The following is a 22681-nucleotide window of genomic DNA, read 5'->3' on the forward strand; positions in this document are numbered from 1 at the left end:
CTAGGCAGCTAGTAACCTCTCCCCACTAGTAACCTCCCCCCACCAGGCAGCTAGTAACCTCCCCCCACTAGGCAGCTAGTAACCTCCCCCCACTAGGCAGCTAGTAACCTCTCCCCACTAGACAGCTAGTAACCTCCCCCCCACTAGGCAGCTAGTAACCTCTCCCCACTAGGCAGCTAGTAACCTCTCCCACTAGGCAGCTAGTAACCTCCCCCACTAGGCAGCTAGTAACCTCTCCCCACTAGGCAGCTAGTAACCTCTCCCCACTAGGCAGCTAGTAACCTCCCCCCACTAGGCAGCTAGTAAACTCCCACCACTAGGCAGCTAGTAACCTCTCCCCACTAGGCAGCTAGTAATCTATCCCCACTAGTTATCTCCCCCCACTAGGCAGCTAGTAACCTCCCCCCACTAGGCAGATAGTAACCTCCCCCCACTAGGCAGCTAGTAACCTCACCCACTAGGCAGCTAGTAATCTCCCCCCACTTGTAACCTCCCCCCACTATTAACCTCCCCCCACTAGGCAGCTAGTAACCTCCCCCACTAGGCAGCTAGTAATCTCCCCCCACTAGTAACCTCCCCCACTAGGCAGCTAGTCACCTCCCCCCGCTAGTAATCTCCCCCACTAGGCAGCTAGTAATCTCCCCCCACTAGTAACCTCCCCCACTAGGCAGCTAGTAACCTCCCCCCACTAGGCAGCTAGTAACCTCCCCCCACTAGGCAGCTAGTAACCTCCCCCCACTAGGCAGCTAGTAATCTCCCCCCACTAGGCAGCTAGTAATCTCCCCCCACTAGGCAGCTAGTAATCTCCCCCCACTAGGCAGCTAGTAATCTCCCCCCACTAGGCAGCTAGTAACCTCCCCCCACTAGGCAGCTTATCTGCTCATGTGCTGATGATACAGTACATTACTGTTGAGCAGGTAGGTTGGGCTGTTCTGGGAGGGCCTGTAATCTGTTGTAGTAAGACACACAACTCTAGAGCCACAGAGAGACCGCCTGCTCTTCTATCTCTTCCAGGCTCTCTCGTCTTCAGCATAGTCAGAGTTAGGGTTAGGGTGTGGCGGCCTTTTCTGTGATTCATCTGAGGACACATGGCGTAGAACCGGCAGTCAACGGAGGCCTTGCAACAGGAACCCTAAGGCACAGCCCAGGTGATTTGGCTTCAGATTGATGAGTGCATTGGTTCTGTGCTAGAATGGCCTTGCAACAGGAACCCTAAGGCACAGCCCAGGTGATTTGGCTTCAGATTGATAAGTGCATTGGCTCTGTGCTAGAATGGCCTTACAACAGGAACCCTAAGGCACAGCCCAGGTGATGAGTGCATTAGGTCTGTGCTAGAATGGTGGCATATGGTTGTAGGGTCTGACCACTGCTCTGCAGCGGTAGTATGATTCATGTAATGAGAATGGCGTACGCACACACACACACAGTGAAGATGCTTCTGTGACTTTTAAGTCCAGCTGATAGTGAACCACAGGATGGATGACCTCTTAAGCTTTAAAGGGCCTTGTTCTTTATGCATGAGGAATATGAAGAGGGCTTCTCTCCTGTCCCTGACCTGAACATGGGTGGCAGGTAGCCTAGTGGTTAGTGTTGGGCCAGTAACCGAAAGGTTGCTGGATCGAATCCCTGAGCTGACAAGGTAAAAATCTGTCATTCTGCCCCTGAACAAGGCAGTTAACCCACTGTTTCCCTGTAGGCTGTCAAGGTTACTAACTCCAGAATTTTGACATACAATCAGATTGAAAACAGACAGAATGTTTGTCTTGCTGTAGAAGAATACATAACTACAGTAATAGCCATCAGGCACGGGGTTCAAAGCACATGCAACATCTGCTGTTTCAGCTTCGATGTATTTCAACACCTTTATGATTCCTGACTGAGTCAGTTATGTTCCGAACCAGATTGGCTGTTAGAGTAGTTTCCTATTTCAGTTTTCATTTGACCAAAATAAAGCCTGTACATAAGGTTCTCATCATGGCTTCATAGGGATTGACGGAAATTATACTCAGCCAGTGTTACAAGTAGTCACATGACTTTCCATCGGCTCAAGCAGTGCCCTTTGACATAACTGTCACATCACGCAACATGAGTTTCCTTAATGTGGCAAACCAACTAAACACCTCGGTAAACAGAGAGCTTTGTAATCAGTTGCCATTTCAATCTAACATCAAAGAGGTACAAGAAAGCAAAGGCTTCCTATTATGCAATATCTGTTCAGAAACTCACAGGGGTGTAGTTCTGTGTGTTGCAGTGACTGTCAGATATAATATTGAATCTATGTATGTGGTTTGTAATCTCTGCATGCCATGTAATAGGAAGAAAACGTAACTTATTGATTAGATGAAGAAATATGTTTTGACTAAGTTGTCCATAATATGTTCTACTGCATATCAGTTTGCTATGTTCTATGTTATGTTCTATGCATTTTATTTGTTTGTTTATTCTGACCATAATGGAAAGCACAGCTATTTATTTTCAGCCATTTGAGTACTGTAGGAAATGAAAATCATCCTAAACCCTGGTGAGATCCCACAGGTGGTTGATGACAGAGACTGTGATTGGTTGGCTGTGACCTCAGCTGAAGGTCGTGTGGCCATGATTGGTTCAGGGATAATAGAGTAACATTGGATAGTGTATACATTGGGTTTCAGGGGCCATTAACCTGTTTCTCATTCACACAAATCTCTTACTATTTTATAAACTGTCTTTCTTATATTCAACCACCCACTTTAAGCTTTGTAGCTTGCTTTTTTCTTGATTTGCCTTTAATCATCCTCTTCTTTTGTTTCCAACTGATCCCTGTTTGATTTGCTCCTACCTCCATCCCCTGGTTTCTCCATCCCCTCCCACTTCCACTCTAACCCTTCTTCCACCCCCCCTCCCCTCCTCCCCAATACACTTTTCCTCTCCAGCTGGGTTTGTGAAGTCGCCAATGTCTGAGACTAAGCTCACGCTGGACACCTTTGAGCTGTACTGCGATGTGGTCGGTAACCCCACCCCCGAGATCCAGTGGTGGTACGCCGAGATCAACCGCGTTGACTCCTTCAAGCAGCTGTGGGACGGCGCCCGCAAGCGCCGTGTGTCCATCAACACGGCCTACGGCAACAACGGGGTGAGCGTGCTGGGCATCACGCGCCTCACGCTGGAGGACTCCGGGACCTACGAGTGCCGGGCCAGCAACGACCCGCGGCGCAACGACCTGCGCCAAAACCCCGCCATCACCTGGATCCGAGCCCAGGCCACCATTTCGGTGCTGCAGAGTGAGTGGTCTATGTCCTGTAGTAGCTAGCTGGTGAACAAACTAACAATCCCCTGCCTGTCCCACCACCCCCTCCGTTAAAAAAAACTGAGTTCACACCTCCACCACAGCTGTCCCTGGCAAAGACAGAAATAAAACAAAACACCAACCACCACCTTGTTATTTGTTCATTTCAAAGACTTGTCTTTGTTTTATTTCTGTATAAGAAATAGGAAGACATTGTATTTTATATTCTCCTAGAAGTACTGCCTTTTGTGTTTTTGTTCTATTATGTTGATAGCTCCTATTTGTTCCCTCCTCCCCCTGCAGAATTTGAGGATTCAAATCAAACTTGCGCCGAGTACAACAAGTGTAGATCTTACCGTGAAATGCTTACTTACAAGCCCTTAACCAACAGTGCAGTTCAAGAAGAGTTAAGAAAATATTTACCAAATAGACTAAAGTTTTTTTTAAATAATAAAAAAATAACACAATAAAAATCAGAATAACGAGGCTATATACAGGGGATACCAGTACCGAGTCAGTATGCGAGGGTACAGGTTAGTTGAGGTCATTTGTACAGGTAGGTAGGGGTGAAGTGACTGCATAGATAATAAACAACGAATAGCAGCAGTGTACAAAAGGGAAGGGAAGGGGCAAATGTAAATAGTCCGTTGGCGATTTTATTAATTGTTCAGCAGTCTTATGGTTTAGGGTAGAAGCTGTTGAGGAGCCTCTTGGTCCTAGACTTGGCCCTCCGGTACCGCTTGCCGTGCAGTAGCAGAGAAAATAGTCTATAACTTGGGTGACTGGAGTCTCTGACAATTTTATGGGCTTTTCTCTGACACCGCCTATTATATAGGTCCTGGATGGCAGGAAGTTTGCGCTCCAATGATGTACTGGGCCGTAAGCACTACTCGCTGTAGCGCCTTACGGTCAGATCTAGAGCAGTTACCATACCATGCGGCGACGCAACTGGTCAGGATGCTCTCGATGGTGCAGCTGTAAAACCTTTTGAGGATCTGGGGCCAAATTTTTTCAGTCTCCTGAAGAGGAAAAGGTTTTGCCGTGCCCTCTTCACCAGTGTCAGGACCATGATAGTTTGTTGGTGATGTAGACACCAAGGAACTTGAAACTCTCGACCCGCTCCACTACAGCCCCATCGATGTTAAATGGGGGCCTGTTCAGCCCGCCTTTTCCTGTAGTCCACAATCAGCTCCTTTCTCTTGCTCACATTGAGGGAGAGGTTGTTGTCCTGGCACCACACTGCCAGTTCTCTGACCTCCTTCCTATAGGCTGTCTTATTAGATGTCGGTGATCAGGCCTACCACTGATATGTTGTCAGCAAACTTAATGATGGTGTTGGAGTCGATGACTGAGGTGGTATACTCCTCAATGCCATTGGATGAATCCCAAAATATATTCCAGTCTGTGCTAGCAAAACAGTCCTGTAGTGTAGCATCCGCGTCATCAGACCACTTCCGTATAGAGCGAGTCACTGGTACTTCCTGATTTAGTTTTTGCTTGTAAGCAGGAATCAGGAGGAGAAATATGGTCAAATGGAGGGCGGGGGAATGCTTTGTATGCATCTCTGTGTGTGGAGTACAGGTGGTCTAGGATTTGTTTCCCTCTGGTTGTACATGTGACATACTGGTAAAAATTTGGTAAAACTGATTTAAGTTTGCCTGCATTAAAGTCCCCGGCCACTAGGAGCGCCACTTCTGGGTGAGCATTTTCTTGTTTGCTTTTGGCCTTATACAGCTCTTTGAGTGCGGTCTTAGTGCCAGCTTTCTTCTGTGGTGGTAAATAGACGGCTACGAATAATATAAATGAGAACTCTCTTGGTAGATAGTGTGGTCTACAGCTTATCATAAGGTACTCTACCTCAGGCGAGCAATACCTTGAGAGTTTTTTAATACAGCTGCACCAGCTGACATTGCGCACCAGCTGCTATTGACAAATAGACACACACCCCTACCCCTCATCTTAACAGACGTAGCTTATCTGTTCTTCCGGTGCATGGAAAACCCTACCAGGTCTATATAATCTGTATCATCGTTCAGCCACGTCTCGGTGAAACATAAGATATTACAGTTTTTAATGTCCCGTTGGTAGGATAATCTTAATCGTAGGTCATCAATTGCATTTTCCAATGATAGCAAGAAGAACGGATGGCAGTGGGAGTTTACTCTCTTGCCCGCGGATTCTCAGAAGGCAGCCCAATCTGCGGCCCCTTTTCCTGCGTCTTTTCTTCAAGCAAATTACAGGGATATGGGCCTGTTCCAGTGAAAGCAGTATATCCTTCTTGTCGAACTCGTTAAAGGAAAAAGTTTCTTCCAGTCCGTGGTGAGTAATCGCTGTTCTGATGTCCAGAAGTTATTTTTCGGTCATAAGAGGCGGTAGCAGCAAAATTATGTACAAAGTAAGCTCAAAAATAAGTTACACAAAATGCAAAAAAACAAACAAAATAGCACAATTGGTTGGGAGAATGTAAAACGTCACCCATGCTCTTCGGCTCCATCTTCTATCTTGACACAATTCTCAGAATTCTGTAGATTTCCTGCCTCTCCCAAAGCCCTGAGCGTTTTGTTGTAGATCACCACAAACCCAGAAACCTCCCCAGTCTCTGTCCACCTACTCCCGCTTTCCTCCCACACCAACCTCTCCCTCTCCACATACAGCCCAACCTGGCCGTCCTGGACCTCTCCTCTGTCTCATGTGTCCTTCGACAGTTGTCTCGTTTCTTTCCCTATTCTCATAAAAAAAATCCAAATTTCATCCATTTATTTCTGTATTTCTTTTGTGATGTGTGTTTTTCTGTTGCGTTGTGTGGGTTGTTTTATTCACTTCAAAGCCCGGTGTAATTCTTCCCTGTCTGCACCATGTAGCCTAGGCATCGCAGCGCTTTGAAGTTGTGCCGCTTATTTTAGTGGGGAAGGGGTAGATGGGACGTAAGAAGACAAGGAGGGAGCTGTCCAGGTGTAAAGCGTGACCTTGTTTTAAACTCATGACTCACCCTAATCCAATAAAGGACAGAACACAGTGATTTTCTTAAATGTATTTTTTTCCTTTCTAGATTTGAGAGAGCTGGTTTCATTGCTGCAGCAGACAGACTCTCTCTGCACTCACCTGTGTACTGTATGACCTTGTACCTACTTAGCCATTATTAAGTGTTTGAGCATGAATCAGTAATGACATTATATCCTCTACCCTCTCTGCTGTATTGCATACAAACATTCAAACACACTGAATGTCAACTGGACATTTAAATGAGCGCATGATGCAGTGAGTGCCCAGCCCTTTGGAGCACAGAGAGATGTGGAATGTTGTTAGTCACAGCCATGCAGCCAGAATCTCTTAGAGTTTTACTACAGGAGTCAGCTCCTTCATCTCCTGAGCATTAGCTACTGAACTGTCTGTAGTACACAGTGTTTACCGTGCTGTTGGACTACTGTCTGACTGCAAGGGCTGCATGTGCACACTCTCCTAATCTCACACCCATTATACTACACTCCGCCAGCTGGCTTGAGACGTGTACAATCGGCCGACAGTAGATATCTGAGTTTACTGGTGGTAGAAATGTGTCCGTCATCAAGCTAACATGAAATTGGTCAATCCAATGTTTTCTTATTTAAAAGGATCTGTACGTGTTCCAATAATTCAGTCAGACCTTTTGTCATCCAATATATTCTGTCATTACTGAGTGCCAACGTTCTTGTTATAGACTTGTAATAATATGTGTATATAACATGTATACAACAGGCTATACACACTGAACCAAAGGAGATGATAATGTATAGTTCTTCGGGAATGTTTTCAAATATGTGCTAGTCTTGTTTTAACCCTTTAATTTGTGATTGGAATGAATCTCAAGGTCTATGCACAAAGTCAAGGCCATTTTTTAAAATTAACTTAATATTGTTACTACATTTGTAATAAACTCCTTAGTTTAGGTTACAATTGAATCAACAGTGTATTTAATTGCACTAAATTAACTCATCTATACAGGCCTCAGTGTGATTTGGTTTAGATCCCTTCCCAACCTGTGTTGTGTTCTAGCTGATAGCCGCTCTGTTTATTGCAGGGGGGGGGGTTTGGCTCAACATACCAATCAAGTGGGCAAACATCCTCCGTCTGTCAGCAAGAAATAGACATTACTGGCACAATCCTCTAGGACTGTATGCAGGTCATAATGGAATAAAATGTACTACACTGTTATGAGTGGGTAACAGTGTCAATGTAATGATACTTTTACAATCCTAGACACAGAGGTGGCCACGTGGTCAGTGCCTGTGTGCTGTGCATGACATCACTGATTCATTCTCTTTTTGAGCAGGTGTCCTACAAATGACCTTCTTCTGAGCTGAGGAAACCTCCCATGGAAAACAATGTGCTTTTATTGCCTAATGCACATTTCTTGAAATAACTATTTCTGTGTAGTCTGTGTATATTCCCAGGATGCCACACTATGTGGGCTGAGAGGCCTGTATAGGGGTTCTGAAGCAGAGAGAGAGGAGGGGAAACAGAGAGAGAGAGAGAAAGAGAGTGAGAGAGCAATAGAGGGAGAGAGCCATAGAGTGAGAGAGAGGGAAAGGGCAGGAGGGGGAGAGAGAGCAATAGAGTGACAGAAAGAGAGAGCGAGAGGGAGTGGGAGAGAGCAATAGAGTGAGAGATAGAGAGAGGGGAAAAGAAAGAGGAGAGCAATAGTGAGAGATTTCCCTCTAGCTATTGGGTATACAGAACTGCAGAAGTAGGTGCTGCCATGAATGCTAATATAAGTCACGAGCCAGAGCCCAGAGACTTCCCCTCCCCTCCTCCACTAGGAGGTTTGTAGTAGCAGCCAATAGGAAGATTATTATGCTCCTCCCCCTTCTCCTCCCTCCTCTAGACCGGTGTTGCGTGGTTGCCAAAGCTGGCCCGCCGTGGGGGAGGGAGGTAGTGAGGGGAGCTTCCTCACTACCCAAGGCTGCCTGCCTGCGCTCTCTGATGACACATCCTGCTTGAGCCTCCCTCTATGTCCTTGAGAAATGGACCCTTGGGTTGGTTGCTCTGTTAACAAATACACTAAATGATTATACTAGTAAAGAGCTAGTGGTTGTTATAGTGTAGTGCAGCAGTAGTCAAGCTGTTGTTCAGCTCATCTTTGTTTGCCACGATTATATACTTTGTCCTCTTCTGTTTATCTATTGTTTTTTTCTTCCACCCGATAGGTTTGCTGAAGATTAAACCTTATTCATTTCCTTGCTTTGTTTGAATGACAGGACAGCAGTTATTTGGAAGTCAGTGATTGGACATGTAAAAATGTATGTTGTTCAAATTTCCTTTTTACATTCAACCTCATATTTGTATAATCTCATGATAATTTCAAGGTTACATCACTCTTTTCATATCCAAGTGCCTTCCTGAATCAATTTGTACTGTTTAAAGAACCTTGTTGCTGTCAATATCAAATTGAGTGCTACTGTATGAATTAGGCATAATGATAATACAGTCAGGTTCTGGAAGTTATCAAGTGCCAGTGGTTCCAAACCAAAGATGCTTTGGTGCTGGTCATCACCTTAAAGATCATTACTTCCACAACTCCAGGTAGTCTAGCGGGTAAGCGTGTTGGGCCAGTAACCCAAATCCATAAAACGACTAGTTGAAAAATCTGTCAATGTGCTTTATTTGCACCTGTAAGTTGCTCTGGATAAGAGCGGCTGCTAAAATGTAAATGTAGTGTCATTATGATTATCTATCATCTCAAAAGGGGCGCGGGAACAAGAGGTACTAGGCCTGAGACTAATCATCATTCTAATTTTACAGACTTCATTTTGTGAGAATATTTTAAGTGAGTTTTTTAAGCCCATCTAAACCCAGATACAGGGTTTAGTGTTGCAGGTATTTTCCTGCCGCTCCATGTTGTGTTTCTTTATGTATTTGTGTTTTTGTTGTCTTCTGTTCCAGCCTTCGTGGGCGTTGTTCCAGCCCCACTCCCACGCACGAACAGTCAGTACAGTTACAGTTCTGCTATAGTGTTGAGCCCCAGTTCAATGATAAGGGGTTGCTGTCTCTCTGTGTGTTTCAGAGCCCAAGATCAATGCGTCAGATCAGATCATCCTGCCCTCGGAGACCAAAGGACCCCCTGTCACCCTGCAGTGTAGCCTGACCAACGCCCACGAAGGCCAACAAGAGAGCTTCTGGATGAAGAACGGAGTGGAGATCGCAGACACACGGAACGAGCAGAAGAACACAGAGTACATGTGAGTCCTTACTTATTCTGTAGTTCTCTTACTAGAGCATTCAACAAAGCCCTTCTAATTGTCACACAGACTATCAACACTAAGACCAATCACCCTGAGATGGAAATAAGAGCCATGTTGCCAAGTCCTTTAGTGAAAACAGTTGTTGGGCAGCTCCATCCCTTGCAAGGCATAGCCATCAGAGCAGCCTCTGAGCTTAGAGCAGAGCAACCAGCCCCTGTACTGCACAACACCCCCATAGACATCTCCCAGACTCTCCCCAGCCAGGCGCGGACGGCTACATGAGGAGACCACTGGGCAGCTCCTTTCCTGTCACATTACATTTCAGTACTCTATTAATGGCTGACCCCAGAACAGACAGCCCCGTCCTAACCTCTCCTCTCTCCTGGCTGCCTAAAACACAGCACAGTGCTAACAATGTACGCTAAGGACTTCCACACAACATGCGTCATTGGGTGATGTATCATTGCATCATTGGGTGATGTACAGTGATAGACAACAGAATTAGAGAAAATTATATTTTTGACTGAGCTCAAGTTATGGAGTAACTGATATTTTGTGGTTTGTTGCAGAATCAAGAAACCAAGGTCAGACGACGCAGGGGAGTACATGTGTGTTTACACGTTTGAAATGGCTCCCAACGCCAACGCCACTATTGAGGTAAAAGGTAAGACTCTCCGACCACCTGATCTCACTCACGGTATAAACAAATGACAGATACTCTGTTGATTTTTATAATTCATCAATACTGTCACTTTCATTTAACCATCTGCCATACCTAAGAGACAGATACAGTTCTCCTATGAGGGATCTGATGGATAACACAATCTAGAGCTACTTCCTGTGAACAGATCCCCTTCCAGTGACAGACGTTGAGATGTTGGTCCGGTGATGTGTTTTGGTGTTGACAGGCTGGTCTCTGGAGGCAGCTGCCACTCATTGAGAGGACAGGGGAAGACAGGCCAGCTGAAGGGAGGGACAGAGTCCTGTCTTCTCTGCTCTCTCTGTACACTCGATTCACACCGACTTCCTTCAGGCTACTGTCTCCTCTGTAGACACTGGTCAACAGTGATTTACTTGATTTATTCATCAGATTATTATTAAGATTTTGCACAGGACCAAGGGTATCGTATTTGTGTCGCATTTGTTATATTTTTAAGGGTAACTGACGATAATTAGTGATAATGTGTCAAATAATGTGGCTTATTCTGTACCGTATATGTTGGATAACATCGTTTCACATTTGAAAGCACATATTCATAATTGTTAGGATCATTGATTGACGTGAAAGATGCTTATAGAAAAACTAAAACCATAGCGAGATAGAAGTTGACAGCTCACCCTTCAAGTGAAATAAGGGATTTTACTCTGGGTGAGAAAGGACTTGCAAAACCCTGTTCTAGAGAAGCTTGCCTGCACGTACAGTGTTAAGCCAATTTGTTGTGACATTGCTATGGTTGTGCATAGTGAGCTTGCCATTGACTGTTATGCCTGCCTGGCTGTATTAAGCGCTAGCTGCCTGCGTGGTTGGTTGGTTGCGTAACGCGGGTGATGACCGTGTATGCTCTGCTGCTTCCTCCAGCCTGAGATGACAGGCCTCATCTCCAATCAAACCTCAGCGTCCTGACCCTAGGGCCGTGTGAAGGGAGGTAGGCAGGCAGCCAGGGAGGCTTGCTGCCCCTGGCTGTTAGAGCCTGTACAACACACCGTTTCCTGGACATACAAACACCATGGCAGGACTGCCTCTCAACATTATTGTTTACTGACTGGGAGTATTAACTGAATTGTTGACAGACGCTGTTAGTCGTATTTTGGATGCTAATGTCTTGGTTTGGAGGAAGCATTGGCACGACAATCATTTTTGAGAGAGATTTAGATACATTTGCAGGCTTTCCTGTTAATTATTACAGTTAAGGACTGATTGAGGAATAGACTCAATAAAAGCTACAGCGAATGATCATTCTAAGCAGAAATACATGATAGTTGTGACCAACTGCATCCAATTAGTCTTGCCCTGCCTTATACAAGGGCACTGAGTCGTCCCATACCATTAAACCCATACTCGGTCGTACCACCAGGTCCCATACATTAAGCATGGTAGAGGGGCCGAGCCTGTGTGCTCTCTGCTCCTGGCAGCCGAGCTCTGAGCTCCCCCCAGCTCCCCCTGGCTGCAGTGTCCTTGGCGCTCCCATCTCTCCAGCTCTCAGCTCAGAGCAAGGCAACAGATGGAGGCTTGTGTGATGGTGGTGTGGGATTAAGGTTCAGAATCCGCTCCCAGCCATTTGTAATGGCAGGACTTTGTTGTCCACGATGATACAGTAAGCTGCTGTCCTGAGCATGCATATTTTGCGCATCCCAATTATCCTTCGTATTTTTATATATCCGATTTTGTTGTGTGCTATCTACGCATTTTTTAAAGAGATAATTCCACATGCCCTGTTGATTGAATCAAATCAATTATCAATTTTGCAGATCTAGATTTCTTTCAAATTCCTATTTTTTTGTCAAACGCACAGTACAGGCCCACAGGATAATGTGTCATATAATTCTTTATACCATGACATTGTTGAATACTTGTTTCTGATTGGCTTGAAGGGCATTTTAGAGCATGCATTATTTCTCTATAAAGTACAGTATATTTGCACGGTAGAATTCAATGGCTATAGTGTTTGAGCTGCTTTTGAAAGCAAAAGTCGAATTGAAAACATTATTGGCATCGTTTCATTCGATTTTTACAATAGTAAGCTAGGACTGAATGTTTGGTTAGTAAACTTGCAAGCTGCTCCAGTGGATGTTGAACATATTTCTACCTGCAAATTAACACATTTCTAGCAATAAATGTGTTAAATTATAGCCATGGTATGCAAGGGATAATCAACTCGGGGCTCTATACTTTCTCTGTAAAATAATTCAACTTTGTTAGTTCCACTCCACACGATCATCACATTTGAGCTCAAATGCTCTTTAAATTCAGTGGAGAGATGGGAGGTATCAAAAACAGTAAATAGAAATGGGACTGCCTAATCGCCTCTTCCAGATAGACTACCAGAAGTTGTCTCTTTCTCTATATATTTCTGACACACAGGCAGACAGACACATCTACACAGCAGCACTGTAGATCAGTAATCACACAAGCTGTTGGGGGTGTGAAATGGAAGATTTCTGCCTGTTTTGGCACCACTCAGAGGGCAGTCAGTCTCCATGCTGTCAGTCAGTCACAGTGGAAGTGAGCTGGGGATAACGAAGACAGAGATAAACGTGGCCCCTCCCCCACTAGCCAGCGAGCACGTGTGCACCATAGTTACAGTAGGAAGGATGATGTCACTTTGAGTTCAAGCCACTGCTGCTCAATCATCCTCCATGACAACGGCCGCTGCCGCGCTGCAGAAAACGCTGCAGCACCAGGCCAGCCTCTCCCCTGATCCTGCTTAATTGCATGGAAGGAATTACCGTAATTTCAAGGATTAGCAAAAGGCTGTGGCAGTTGTCTCCCGGCTCCAGAGCCGAGTTAAACAGAGGATTCTGTCTGAAAACCCAGGGTGTCGCGGGGTTGGAGAATCTCACCTTTGAGAAAGTCTGTCACTTGTTGACTATGAACTGAAACTCTGCCAGATATGTAGGCCTACACCTTCAAAGGGCATACTTGGAAGTAAGCCACAGCAAACAATGAGCTCTACCTTTTAAAGAAAAACTTGGAAATTGAATAAAGCAGCTAAATGTGTCCCTGCCTCGATCACTGTTGTGATAAAGCATTGATTCCAGTGTAAGTCCCTCTTCAGGGAAGTCAGTGCCTCACAGCTAAATCACGGAACAATTCCCCAAATCCTTTCTTAATTTACCATCACTTTCATGTACATCTTAATGTGAGTTACCATAATCAAAATGGATACCGACAGACTTGACTATATCATCTGATGTCTTGTTATTAAGAGAAGCCGATGAGGAACGACTTTGACACAAACATAGAACGTCTTGCATAAAATGTTAGAATATTCAAATGCATTTCACTCTCTTTTCCCCTTGTTTTAGCGGCACCTGAGATCACGGGCCACAAGCGCAGTGACAATAAGAACGAGGGGCAGAGTGCTCTGTTGTACTGTAAGTCTGTGGGCTACCCCTTTCCCATCTGGACATGGCGTAAACTGGATGGCTCAAACTACATGGTACGTGTCCTCTTCCTTGGCTCTATTATAACTCATGCTAGATTAGGGGTTCCCAAACTTTCTTAGCCCACGACCCCATTTTGATATCTGAAAATGTTCGCGATCCCAACCATGTGAAAATAATGATGTTATTAACAGCCAATGTTAACTTTTTTTATCTGGGGCTTTGGCAGTCAATTGAAAAGCATTCAACAGTAGTTCTGATTGACGGTGAGTTGAGAAGACATACTTTTAATGTGGGGCTATGACAATCAATTGCAAATTAGTCTGACATAATGTATCTTATCTCACCACCACTAATGATATGGGTGTGCTTAATGAATGTTGTGTCGGAGCTTCTCAAAGTCAGGGGGCGTGGTCGACAGTGCGCACCTCATATCTGCTGTCACATCCAACCTGGATCAATATTTGGTTATAATGCAGACGAGAACACCTGATGGTGGTTTCAAAACAACTGGGAACTCTGAAAAATACGAGGTCGAATCATCACGTCAGTGATGTTCAGGTCGGAAAGTCGGACCTCAAGAAAGAGGCCCGAGTTCCCGAGTTCGAATTCTGAGTTGGATGATCGTTCCAAATTATTTTTCCCAGTCGGAGCTCGGTTTTTTCCCCAAATTCCCAGTTGCCTTGAATGCACTGAAGTCAGAAGTCAAAGATTTCCGAGTTCCAAGTTGTTTTGAACGCGGCATTAATGCTCAGGGGAGACGGCAGAGTATTATTCCCTTTGAGTAAGGAACCAAAACTCCTCCTCAGTGACCGTGAATGCATTCGGTCACGACAGCTCGATCAGCTGTTCCATTTCACACCGGCATATCAACTGAGCCAGAATCACAGTCAAACGGATTAGGAAGTAGGTCCGAAAGTGCTCTTTCAAGCATTGGAGGTGAGTGTGGGACACTTACTGATGCTGTTTTCTGTTAGACACATGCACAGCGAAGGGAAGGGGGCATGGTTTGTCTTTGAAAGACTCTCTCTCCAATAAGAATTATTTCCTCTGAATTCATTGATTTGGTCACTCATCTGTAGAAGGATTTTGTATTTCCCCTGCATGCTTGCGTTCAGTTTGGTCAGTTTCCCAAATATGTCTGTTACATAGGCAAGGAGACACATTTTCTTTTCATTACACATAAAGTCAACCAAGTCTGTTTTTTGTTGTTGTGAATGACAATTGTTCCTCACTCAATGCAAAGAAAAAAGTTCAACCAATAGAACCCTGTAATGCTCTGATCCCATATCTCCACATAGTTTAACGAACAGGTGTGTGCGCAGTGGATGTGGTTTGATGTACACTGAACAAAAATCTAAATGCAACATGTAAAGTGTTGGTCCCATGTTTCATTAGCTGAAATAAAAGACAATGTGTCCATACGCACAAAAAGTGTATTTCTCTCAAATGCAGAGATAATCCATCCACCTGACAGGTGTGGCATATCAATAAGTTGATTAAACTACATGATCATTACACATGTGCACCTTGTGCCGGGGACAATAAAAGGCCACTCTAAAATGTGCAGTTTTCTCACACAACATGCCACAGATGGATGTCTCATGTTTTGAGGGAGCGTACAATTGGCATGCTGATGTACAGTAACAGTGTTGCTTCTGTCCCTCTCCTCACCCCTACTTGGGCTTGAACCAGGGACCCTCTGCACACATCAACAACTGCCTCCCACGTAGCATCGTTACCTATTGCTCCACAAAGGTTACGGCCCTTGGCATACAATGCGTCCATATGGCAGAGGGAGACACATTCATAACTAGAGTGCAGAGGCCTGCTCTCCGTCCAGCCATAGATGGAGCCCCATCTGTGCAAAAGCCCACCATTCGATCCCATGGAATCTGTTTTTCGTCAATATAGCCAAGCAGCACACTGAACATCCTCTGTGCTGTTTCATGCTTGGAAATCGTGAAACAGAACAATATGTCCTTGTGAATAGCATCCCCTGACGTGTATAGCGAACAAAACTCATGCATGGCCATCTCGGCCCTCACAGCTAGCGTCCATTTGGAGAGCATTAGCTGGGGAGTTTGAGTTGTTCAGTCAGTATTCTCTTAATGGCTAGCAAAAGCATAAATTCTTTAGCAGTGTTATCTGACAAAGGTATTGATGTGAGTGTCTATGCCTCTGCCTCCCCACGCATTGTATTCACCTTATCAATTGCGTCCAGTAATATCAAAGTCTCTGCAATAGTGTGTGGTTTCATAGCATAGAGGGCCTAGTCATTCACCGTGGGAATGATTCAAGTGCAATGGTCAAGTGCAGTCTTTTCCCATGATCTAAAGGGGCTTTCTGGTTGAATTTTAGATTTGAATCTTTTTCATTTAGATTAAGGTTAACCACATTACAATGATTTTGAGATACAAAGATGATATTATAAAATACATATATTTTTTGGTACATTTTTTCCCAGATTTTTAAAAATCTCCCTCGACCCCATTTTCATATCAGGTGACCCCGCATGGACCCTAGTTTGGGAACCGCTGTGCTAAACTACTGTGATCACTGTCTGGAATGTGATCGTGAAATTGTCTGTAACATAGAAATAATTGATATGCTAATTTACCCTCCTCCTCTAGGAAATCGACAACTCCTCTGGCCGCTTCTTCATCACCAACAAAGACAACTACACAGAGCTGAACATCGTCAACCTGAACCGCACCTCGGATCCTGGTGAATACCAGTGCAACGCTACCAACCACATTGGCACCAAGTCCATGTCGTCCATCCTGCGGGTGCGCAGCCACCTGGCACCCCTCTGGCCCTTCCTGGGGGTGCTAGCGGAGATCATCATCCTGGTGGTCATCATCGTAGTGTATGAAAAACGCAAGAGGCCAGACGATGTGTTGGACGGTAAGACAACGTTAAATATAGTATTATATTGTATCTCTTTGGGGAGACAAGACAACCTCTCGCCATGTTGTCATCGTCAGGCCTGTTTGATTATAATACTGGTCAGCGTTACTGGATGCTCTCATTGAAATGACTGTACAGTACGTTACCTTAACAGGAAAAAGGGTTCTCGATCTCACCTGAAAGAGACCAACATGCTAGCAGCGGCAGGGGAGTATGTACTGATTCAAGCAGTACTTGTGGCCATGGGGTAAAATCAGGGAGGAAGAGGGAATTATGACCCAGGAAATAGGCTGCTGCTCCTAGAACACAAAGACATTCTCACTCCAGTTAAACAATGATTCAAATATCTGATTATGGGGCTGCGCTCGGCTAGAAGTTCAACAGCCATCAAGAACCAATTCAAACAGGGTTCCTCTACCATCAGCACACACATTTATTACACTGTTACCAAGTGAACATGTTGCGGAGGCTATAAACACGGCGCTGAATATTCATGACGCTGACTCTGCTGTGTTAGCAGTAGCAGAGGAGACACACTGCGAATAATTGACCTCTGTCGGGGGACACGCTCCCTGGATGCTCCGTCAGTACTGAGAAGGGAGACAGAGACACCGCTGGCTGTCACACAGCGCAGCGCCACACATTAGCTGCATAATAATATGACCTTTAGAGATACTCCACATTAGTAAACCAGGAGGGGGTCCACAGCTAACCTTTTAAATGAAAGAGTTGAAGTGCCGTTGCGGTCTCGCTAATGATGATAACCAGGGACCATTTTATCACCCCATCTGGAGAACTGATCAATTCATTTCATTGACAATAATTTCAGACAGGGAATCAGGGGAAGTTTGATGTGTTATTTTGGCTTTGTCCTACAAGTTCTGCCTATGGCTGAGGGCTTAAAGTAGAGAATCGAAAATCCCTGTTACCTACTCCAATCAAAGCCTGTCACATCCACAGGTAAGTTATTCTCAAAGTAGCCTACGTTGGTAACTACTAACTATGTACTACTTTTACAGAGTAATATCTGTTCTAATAACAAAACCACTTGATAACATACAATAATAGAAACTGTTAAAGCTAGATTTAAAAGTGTCAAAGTCAAACAAAGGCATAATAATTTAGAGTCAGAGTCAAAGCCAAAAAGGCCGTTGAGGCTTCACCCACCCATGGTTCTATCAACTTTATTCAGGATATCAGCAAGATATGAATTCATTGGTTACTGACCTCTTTCCCCCTCTCTCCAAATGGCATCATTATCTAAACGGTTGGTAAGTGAGAGATTTGCATGTTTTCAGAGAATGATTTTTTGATTTGATCCGTTTCTACTACAGTCCATCCAGACGACCATGTCAACACCCGTCTATCAGATTATTTGACTACAAGTTGTTTGGCGTCTTTGCATAGACAATATATATGTTGAAATGATGTATTTATTCCATTCATATTCATTTCCATTAAGAGGGGCCAACGCAGTTTGACATGTTTTCTCCTGTATAGGTGGTGGTCTGATGTTTAAAACATATATTGCTATCAGCCTACTGAAATGCACTGCTATGTTTATAGCTGTATACATTTTATACCAGTCTTCTTCACTTGTCTTATATAGGAGTGTTCAATCACTCAAACCGCCCCACACACGAGGAGAGATAGTATCCACTCTAGGTTCCCCAAGGCACTGATATACTGTAGATGCTATCATAAAAAAATAAAGACTGGGTAGATTAAAAAGATAAATTATGCATACTCCTATTTCTGAAGTCTGAATTGTGTATGCACTGTATAATCCTTCCCATGATGGTTTCAGCGTTAAATATTGTTACAATGCAGTACACGATTAAACAGAAATGATGTAAAGTCACCAATAAAGTAAGCATTGGCTTTGTGTACAGTGTGAAGACAGTGTAGTGCTTTGACAAACACCAACCAATCTCCTGCACCCGTAGGCAAGGCCTCCAGTTTGGCAAGGGTTTATGCACTGGAGGAGGGGAGAGAGAGAGAAACTCGCTTTGGTGTAGAACGGCTTGGCAACAGCGTGATATGTTGTTTTCCCCCCAACGAGTAGATGAAGGTAGATTATCTGCCATATTCATATCATGTGAATCAGAGATGCAGAACACTGCATCACTTGTGCTAATAGCCAGTTCTGAAATCTCCTTTTAGTATCCTCTATCCCCAAGAGCTTTGTTATATGTAGGTGTACATTATGAATTCTGTCTTCATGATGGCTAAATTGTGTATCAACACTGATAAATGCACTGCCAAGTGATCCAAAGCAAAGGTTGAGTTTTTTTGGAGAGCAAATACATTTTTAAAGAACCTGTTGTGAGGGTTCCACTTTATTTTAGTGTGTGGGATCATTAGGGAACAACCAGGAAAAATGACACTGGGTAAAATGTAGGACGGCAGGTAGCCTAGCGTTTAAGAGCGTGAAGCCTTTAACCAAAAGGTCCCTGGTTCGAATACCTGAGCCGACTAGGTGAAAAGTCACCCTGGATAAGTGTGTCTGCTAAATGACTAAACTGTAAAAATGTAATGCAGAGCATATCAACCCATTGGGTTACAATACAATAATAACTTGCTGTATACATTGATATTACCCTGGCTATACTCTTAATATTCTCCACACTGTAAAAGTAAGGGTTTTTGTTTGTTTGCAATTTAATGACTTGAATCACATATTCTAAACATTATCTTTGCCCGACTGGATAACTCTGCACCCAGGGGCTAGTTGTAAGTGAACTCAGATGGTAGTGTAAGGGTGGGAAAAGGTGGGCATTGGGCACGTACAAACAGACGTGCCCCCTCTGTCCCCAAGACTGTCTCACAGGCAGCCATGCTGTCCCGTTTCACATTGTGACCACCATACCCCCCATTTAACTGCCAATGGCATGCTGCTGCTTTCTGGGCCCGTATTCATAAAGCGTCTCATAGTTTAGTGCTGATCTAGGATCAGGTCCCCCCTCTCTATATAATCTTACGGATTATGATCTAAAAGGCTCAACTGATCCTACATCAGCACTTCTACTCTGAAATGGTTACGTGCCCCAGATCTCTGGTTGCATGCTACTGAACACACTTTCACTCTCCATGCATACTATACTGACCTACTGACCCATTCTTTCTCGTGTGTGGTCAAACACATGCCACTGTGGCACCTTGAAAGAGTGGTTATCTGTACTAACTAGCTAATCACTAACGTGCGATGATGTCCACTGACACTGCATGCTGCTGTGTAATTCAACTCTACACTAAAAACGTTATTCTACTAAAACATTTTTTTTTGCTCATTCATGTACACGTAAATCCTGCTTTCACAACTCAGAGCTTTTATTGTCAGACTCTGTCAAATTAAAAATGCAGACCTGGAGACTTAAAAACAGTTCACTTTATTCCTATAACTTCGGCATTCTGTAATGACAACTGGAACTTGGGAACAACCCATGCAAAAGACCCATACCGCGGGATCCATAAGGGAACTTGAAGAAAACCGGAACATTGAAAATGTTAACATCAGTTGCAAATTTGCAATAGTTCACACTGACGTGATGTGACTAACTTTTAAACTGCTACAGTCATGTAACAATCATTTAATTGAATCCATTGGATATTTAATTACAGTTAAGATGTCAACATCAACATTTGAAAGAAAATATGGGAGCAGTGTGTTGGACACTTCTGAGGGACGACCATGTTGTCTAATATTCCATTGTTTTTGTGCTCTTTCCCCTCTTCTCTCCCCTTGTGATGAAGATGATGAGCCAGCCGCACCAACGTAAGTATGATAAATATTCTGTTCTCTCGAGACTACAATAAAAACAATATACATACAGTACATTCGAAAAGTATTCAGACCCCTTGACTTTCCCCACATTTTTCTACATTACAGCCTTATTCTAAAATTGAACCACACACAATACCCCATAATGACAACGTAAAAACAGCTTTTTATACATTTTTGCAAATGTATAAAAAGAAAACAACTGAAATATCACATACGTATTCAGACCCTTTACTCAGTACATTGTAGAAGCACCTTTGGCAGCGATTACAGCCTTGAGTCTTCTTGGCACACCTGTATTTGGAGAGTTTCTCCCATTCTTCTCTGCAGATCCTCTCAAGCTCTGTCAGGTTGGATGCGGAGCATTGCTGCACAGCTATTTTTTAGGTCTCTACAGAGATGTTCTATCGTGTTCAAGTCTGGGCTCTGGCTGGGCCACTCAAGGATATTCAGAGATTTGTCCCAAAGCCACTCCTGCATTCTCTTGGCTGTGTGCTTAGGGTCGTTGTCCTGTTGGAAGGTGAACCTTTGCCCCCAGTCTGAGATCCTGAGCAGGTTTTCATTAAGGATCTCTGTACTTTGCTCCGTTCCATTTTCCCTCAATCCTGACTAGTCTCCCAGTCCCTGCCGCTGAAAAATATACCCACAGCATAATGCTGCCACCACAATGTTTCACCGTAGGGATGGTGCCAGTTTTCCTCCAGACGTGACGCTTGGCATTCAGGCCAAAGAGTTCAATCTAACATCAGACCAGAGAATTTTGTTTCTCATGGTCAGAGTCCTTTAGGTGCCTCTTGGCAAACTCCAAGCGAGCTGTCGTGCATTTTTACTGAAGAGTGGCTTCCATCTGGCCACTCTACCATAAAAGCCTGATTGGTGGAGTGCTGCAGAGAAGGCTGTCCTTCTGGAAGGTTCTCCCATCTCCGGAGGAACATCGGGTTCTTGGTCACCTCCCTGACCAAGGCCCTTCTCTCCCGGTTGCCCAGTTTGGCCTCTAGGAAGAATCTTGGTGATTCCAAACTTCTTCAATTTAAAAATGATGGAGGCTACTGCTGTTGTTGGGGACCTTCAATGCTTTTACTTTTTATTTGAATCCTTCCCAAATCTGTGCAGACACAATCCTGTCTCTGAGCTCGGAGCTCTAAGGACAATTCCTTTGACCTCATGGCTTGGTTTTTGCTCTGACATGCACTGTGGGATCTCAAATAGACAGGTGTGTGCCTTTCCAAATCATGTCCAATCAATTTAATTTACCACAGGTGGACTTCAATCAAGTTGTAGAAACATCTCAAGGATAATCAATGGAAACAGAATGCCCCTGAGCTCAATTTCGAGACTCATAGCAAATGGTTTGAAAACTTATTTACATAAGGTATTTCTGTTTTACAACAATTTCTAAAAACCTGTTTTTCCTTTGTCATTATGGGGTATTATGTGTAGATTGATGAGGGGAAAAAATTATTGAATACATTTTACAATAGGTCTGTAAAGTAACAAAATGTGGAAAAAAGGGGTCTGAATACTTTCTGAATGCACCGTACATACAGGTGAAGTCAGAAGTTTAAATACACTTAGGTTGGAGTCATTAAAACTTGTTTTTCAACCACTCCACAAATGTCTTGTTAACAAACTATAGTTTTGGCAAGTCAGTTAGGACATCTACTTTGTGCATTGACAAGTAATTTTTCCAACAATTGTTTACAGACAGATTATTTCACTTTCACTGTATCACAATTCCAGTGGGTCAGAAGTTTACATACACTAAGTTGACTGTGCCTTTAAACAGGTTGGAAAATTGCAGAAAATGATGTTATCAAATCAAATGCATTTATAAAGCCCTTCTTACATCAGCTGATATCTCAAAGTGCTGTACAGAAAACCAGCCTAAAACCCCAAACAGCAAGCAATGTAGGTGCAGAAAAACTCCCTAGAAAGGCCAAAACCCAAGAAGAAACCTAGAGAGGAACCAGGCTATGAGGGGTGGCCAGTCCTCTTCTGGCTGTGCCGGGTAGAGATTATAACCGAACATGGCCAAGATGTTCAAATGTTCATAAATGACCAGCATGGTCAAATAATACTAATCACAGTAGTTGTCGAGGGTGCAGCAAGTCAGCACCTCAGGAGTAAATGTCAGTTGGCATTTCATACCCGTTCATTAAGAGTATCTATACCGCTCCTGCTGTCTCTAGAGAGTTGAAAACAGCAGGTCTGGGACAGGTAGCACGTCCGGTGAACAGGAGCAGCAGCACGGCCAGGTGGACTGGGGACAGCAAGGAGTCATCATGCCAGGTAGTCCTGAGGCATGGTCCTAGGGCTCAGGTCCTCAGAGAGAGAGAAAGAGAGAAGACAGGAGAAGTACTCCAGATATAACAAACTGACCCTAGCCCCCTGACAAACAACTGC

The 22681-nt window shown here is 44.1% G+C and overlaps 1 protein-coding gene across 4 annotated transcripts in view; it reads left to right on the forward strand.

Annotated features, from left to right (window-relative positions):
- LOC109895427 (neuroplastin) overlaps nucleotides 1-22681 on the forward strand; it is a 37736-nt gene that overhangs the window by 11656 nt on the left and 3399 nt on the right. Inside the window, exons 2-7 of one of the 4 annotated variants that reach the window (XM_020489089.2) lie at nucleotides 2913-3260; nucleotides 9306-9480; nucleotides 10053-10147; nucleotides 13510-13643; nucleotides 16221-16494; nucleotides 20251-20272. In XM_020489089.2, the coding sequence (XP_020344678.1) occupies nucleotides 2913-3260; nucleotides 9306-9480; nucleotides 10053-10147; nucleotides 13510-13643; nucleotides 16221-16494; nucleotides 20251-20272 (1048 nt within the window). Of the gene's footprint in view, nucleotides 1-2912; nucleotides 3261-9305; nucleotides 9481-10052; nucleotides 10148-13509; nucleotides 13644-16220; nucleotides 20273-22681 lie in introns of all 4 variants that reach the window. The other 3 variants (XM_020489090.2, XR_004210869.1, XM_020489091.2) reach the window with 3 other exon arrangements.

This window comes from Oncorhynchus kisutch, linkage group LG8 (genome assembly GCF_002021735.2).
Source record: "Oncorhynchus kisutch isolate 150728-3 linkage group LG8, Okis_V2, whole genome shotgun sequence".
Lineage (NCBI taxonomy): Eukaryota > Metazoa > Chordata > Actinopteri > Salmoniformes > Salmonidae > Oncorhynchus > Oncorhynchus kisutch.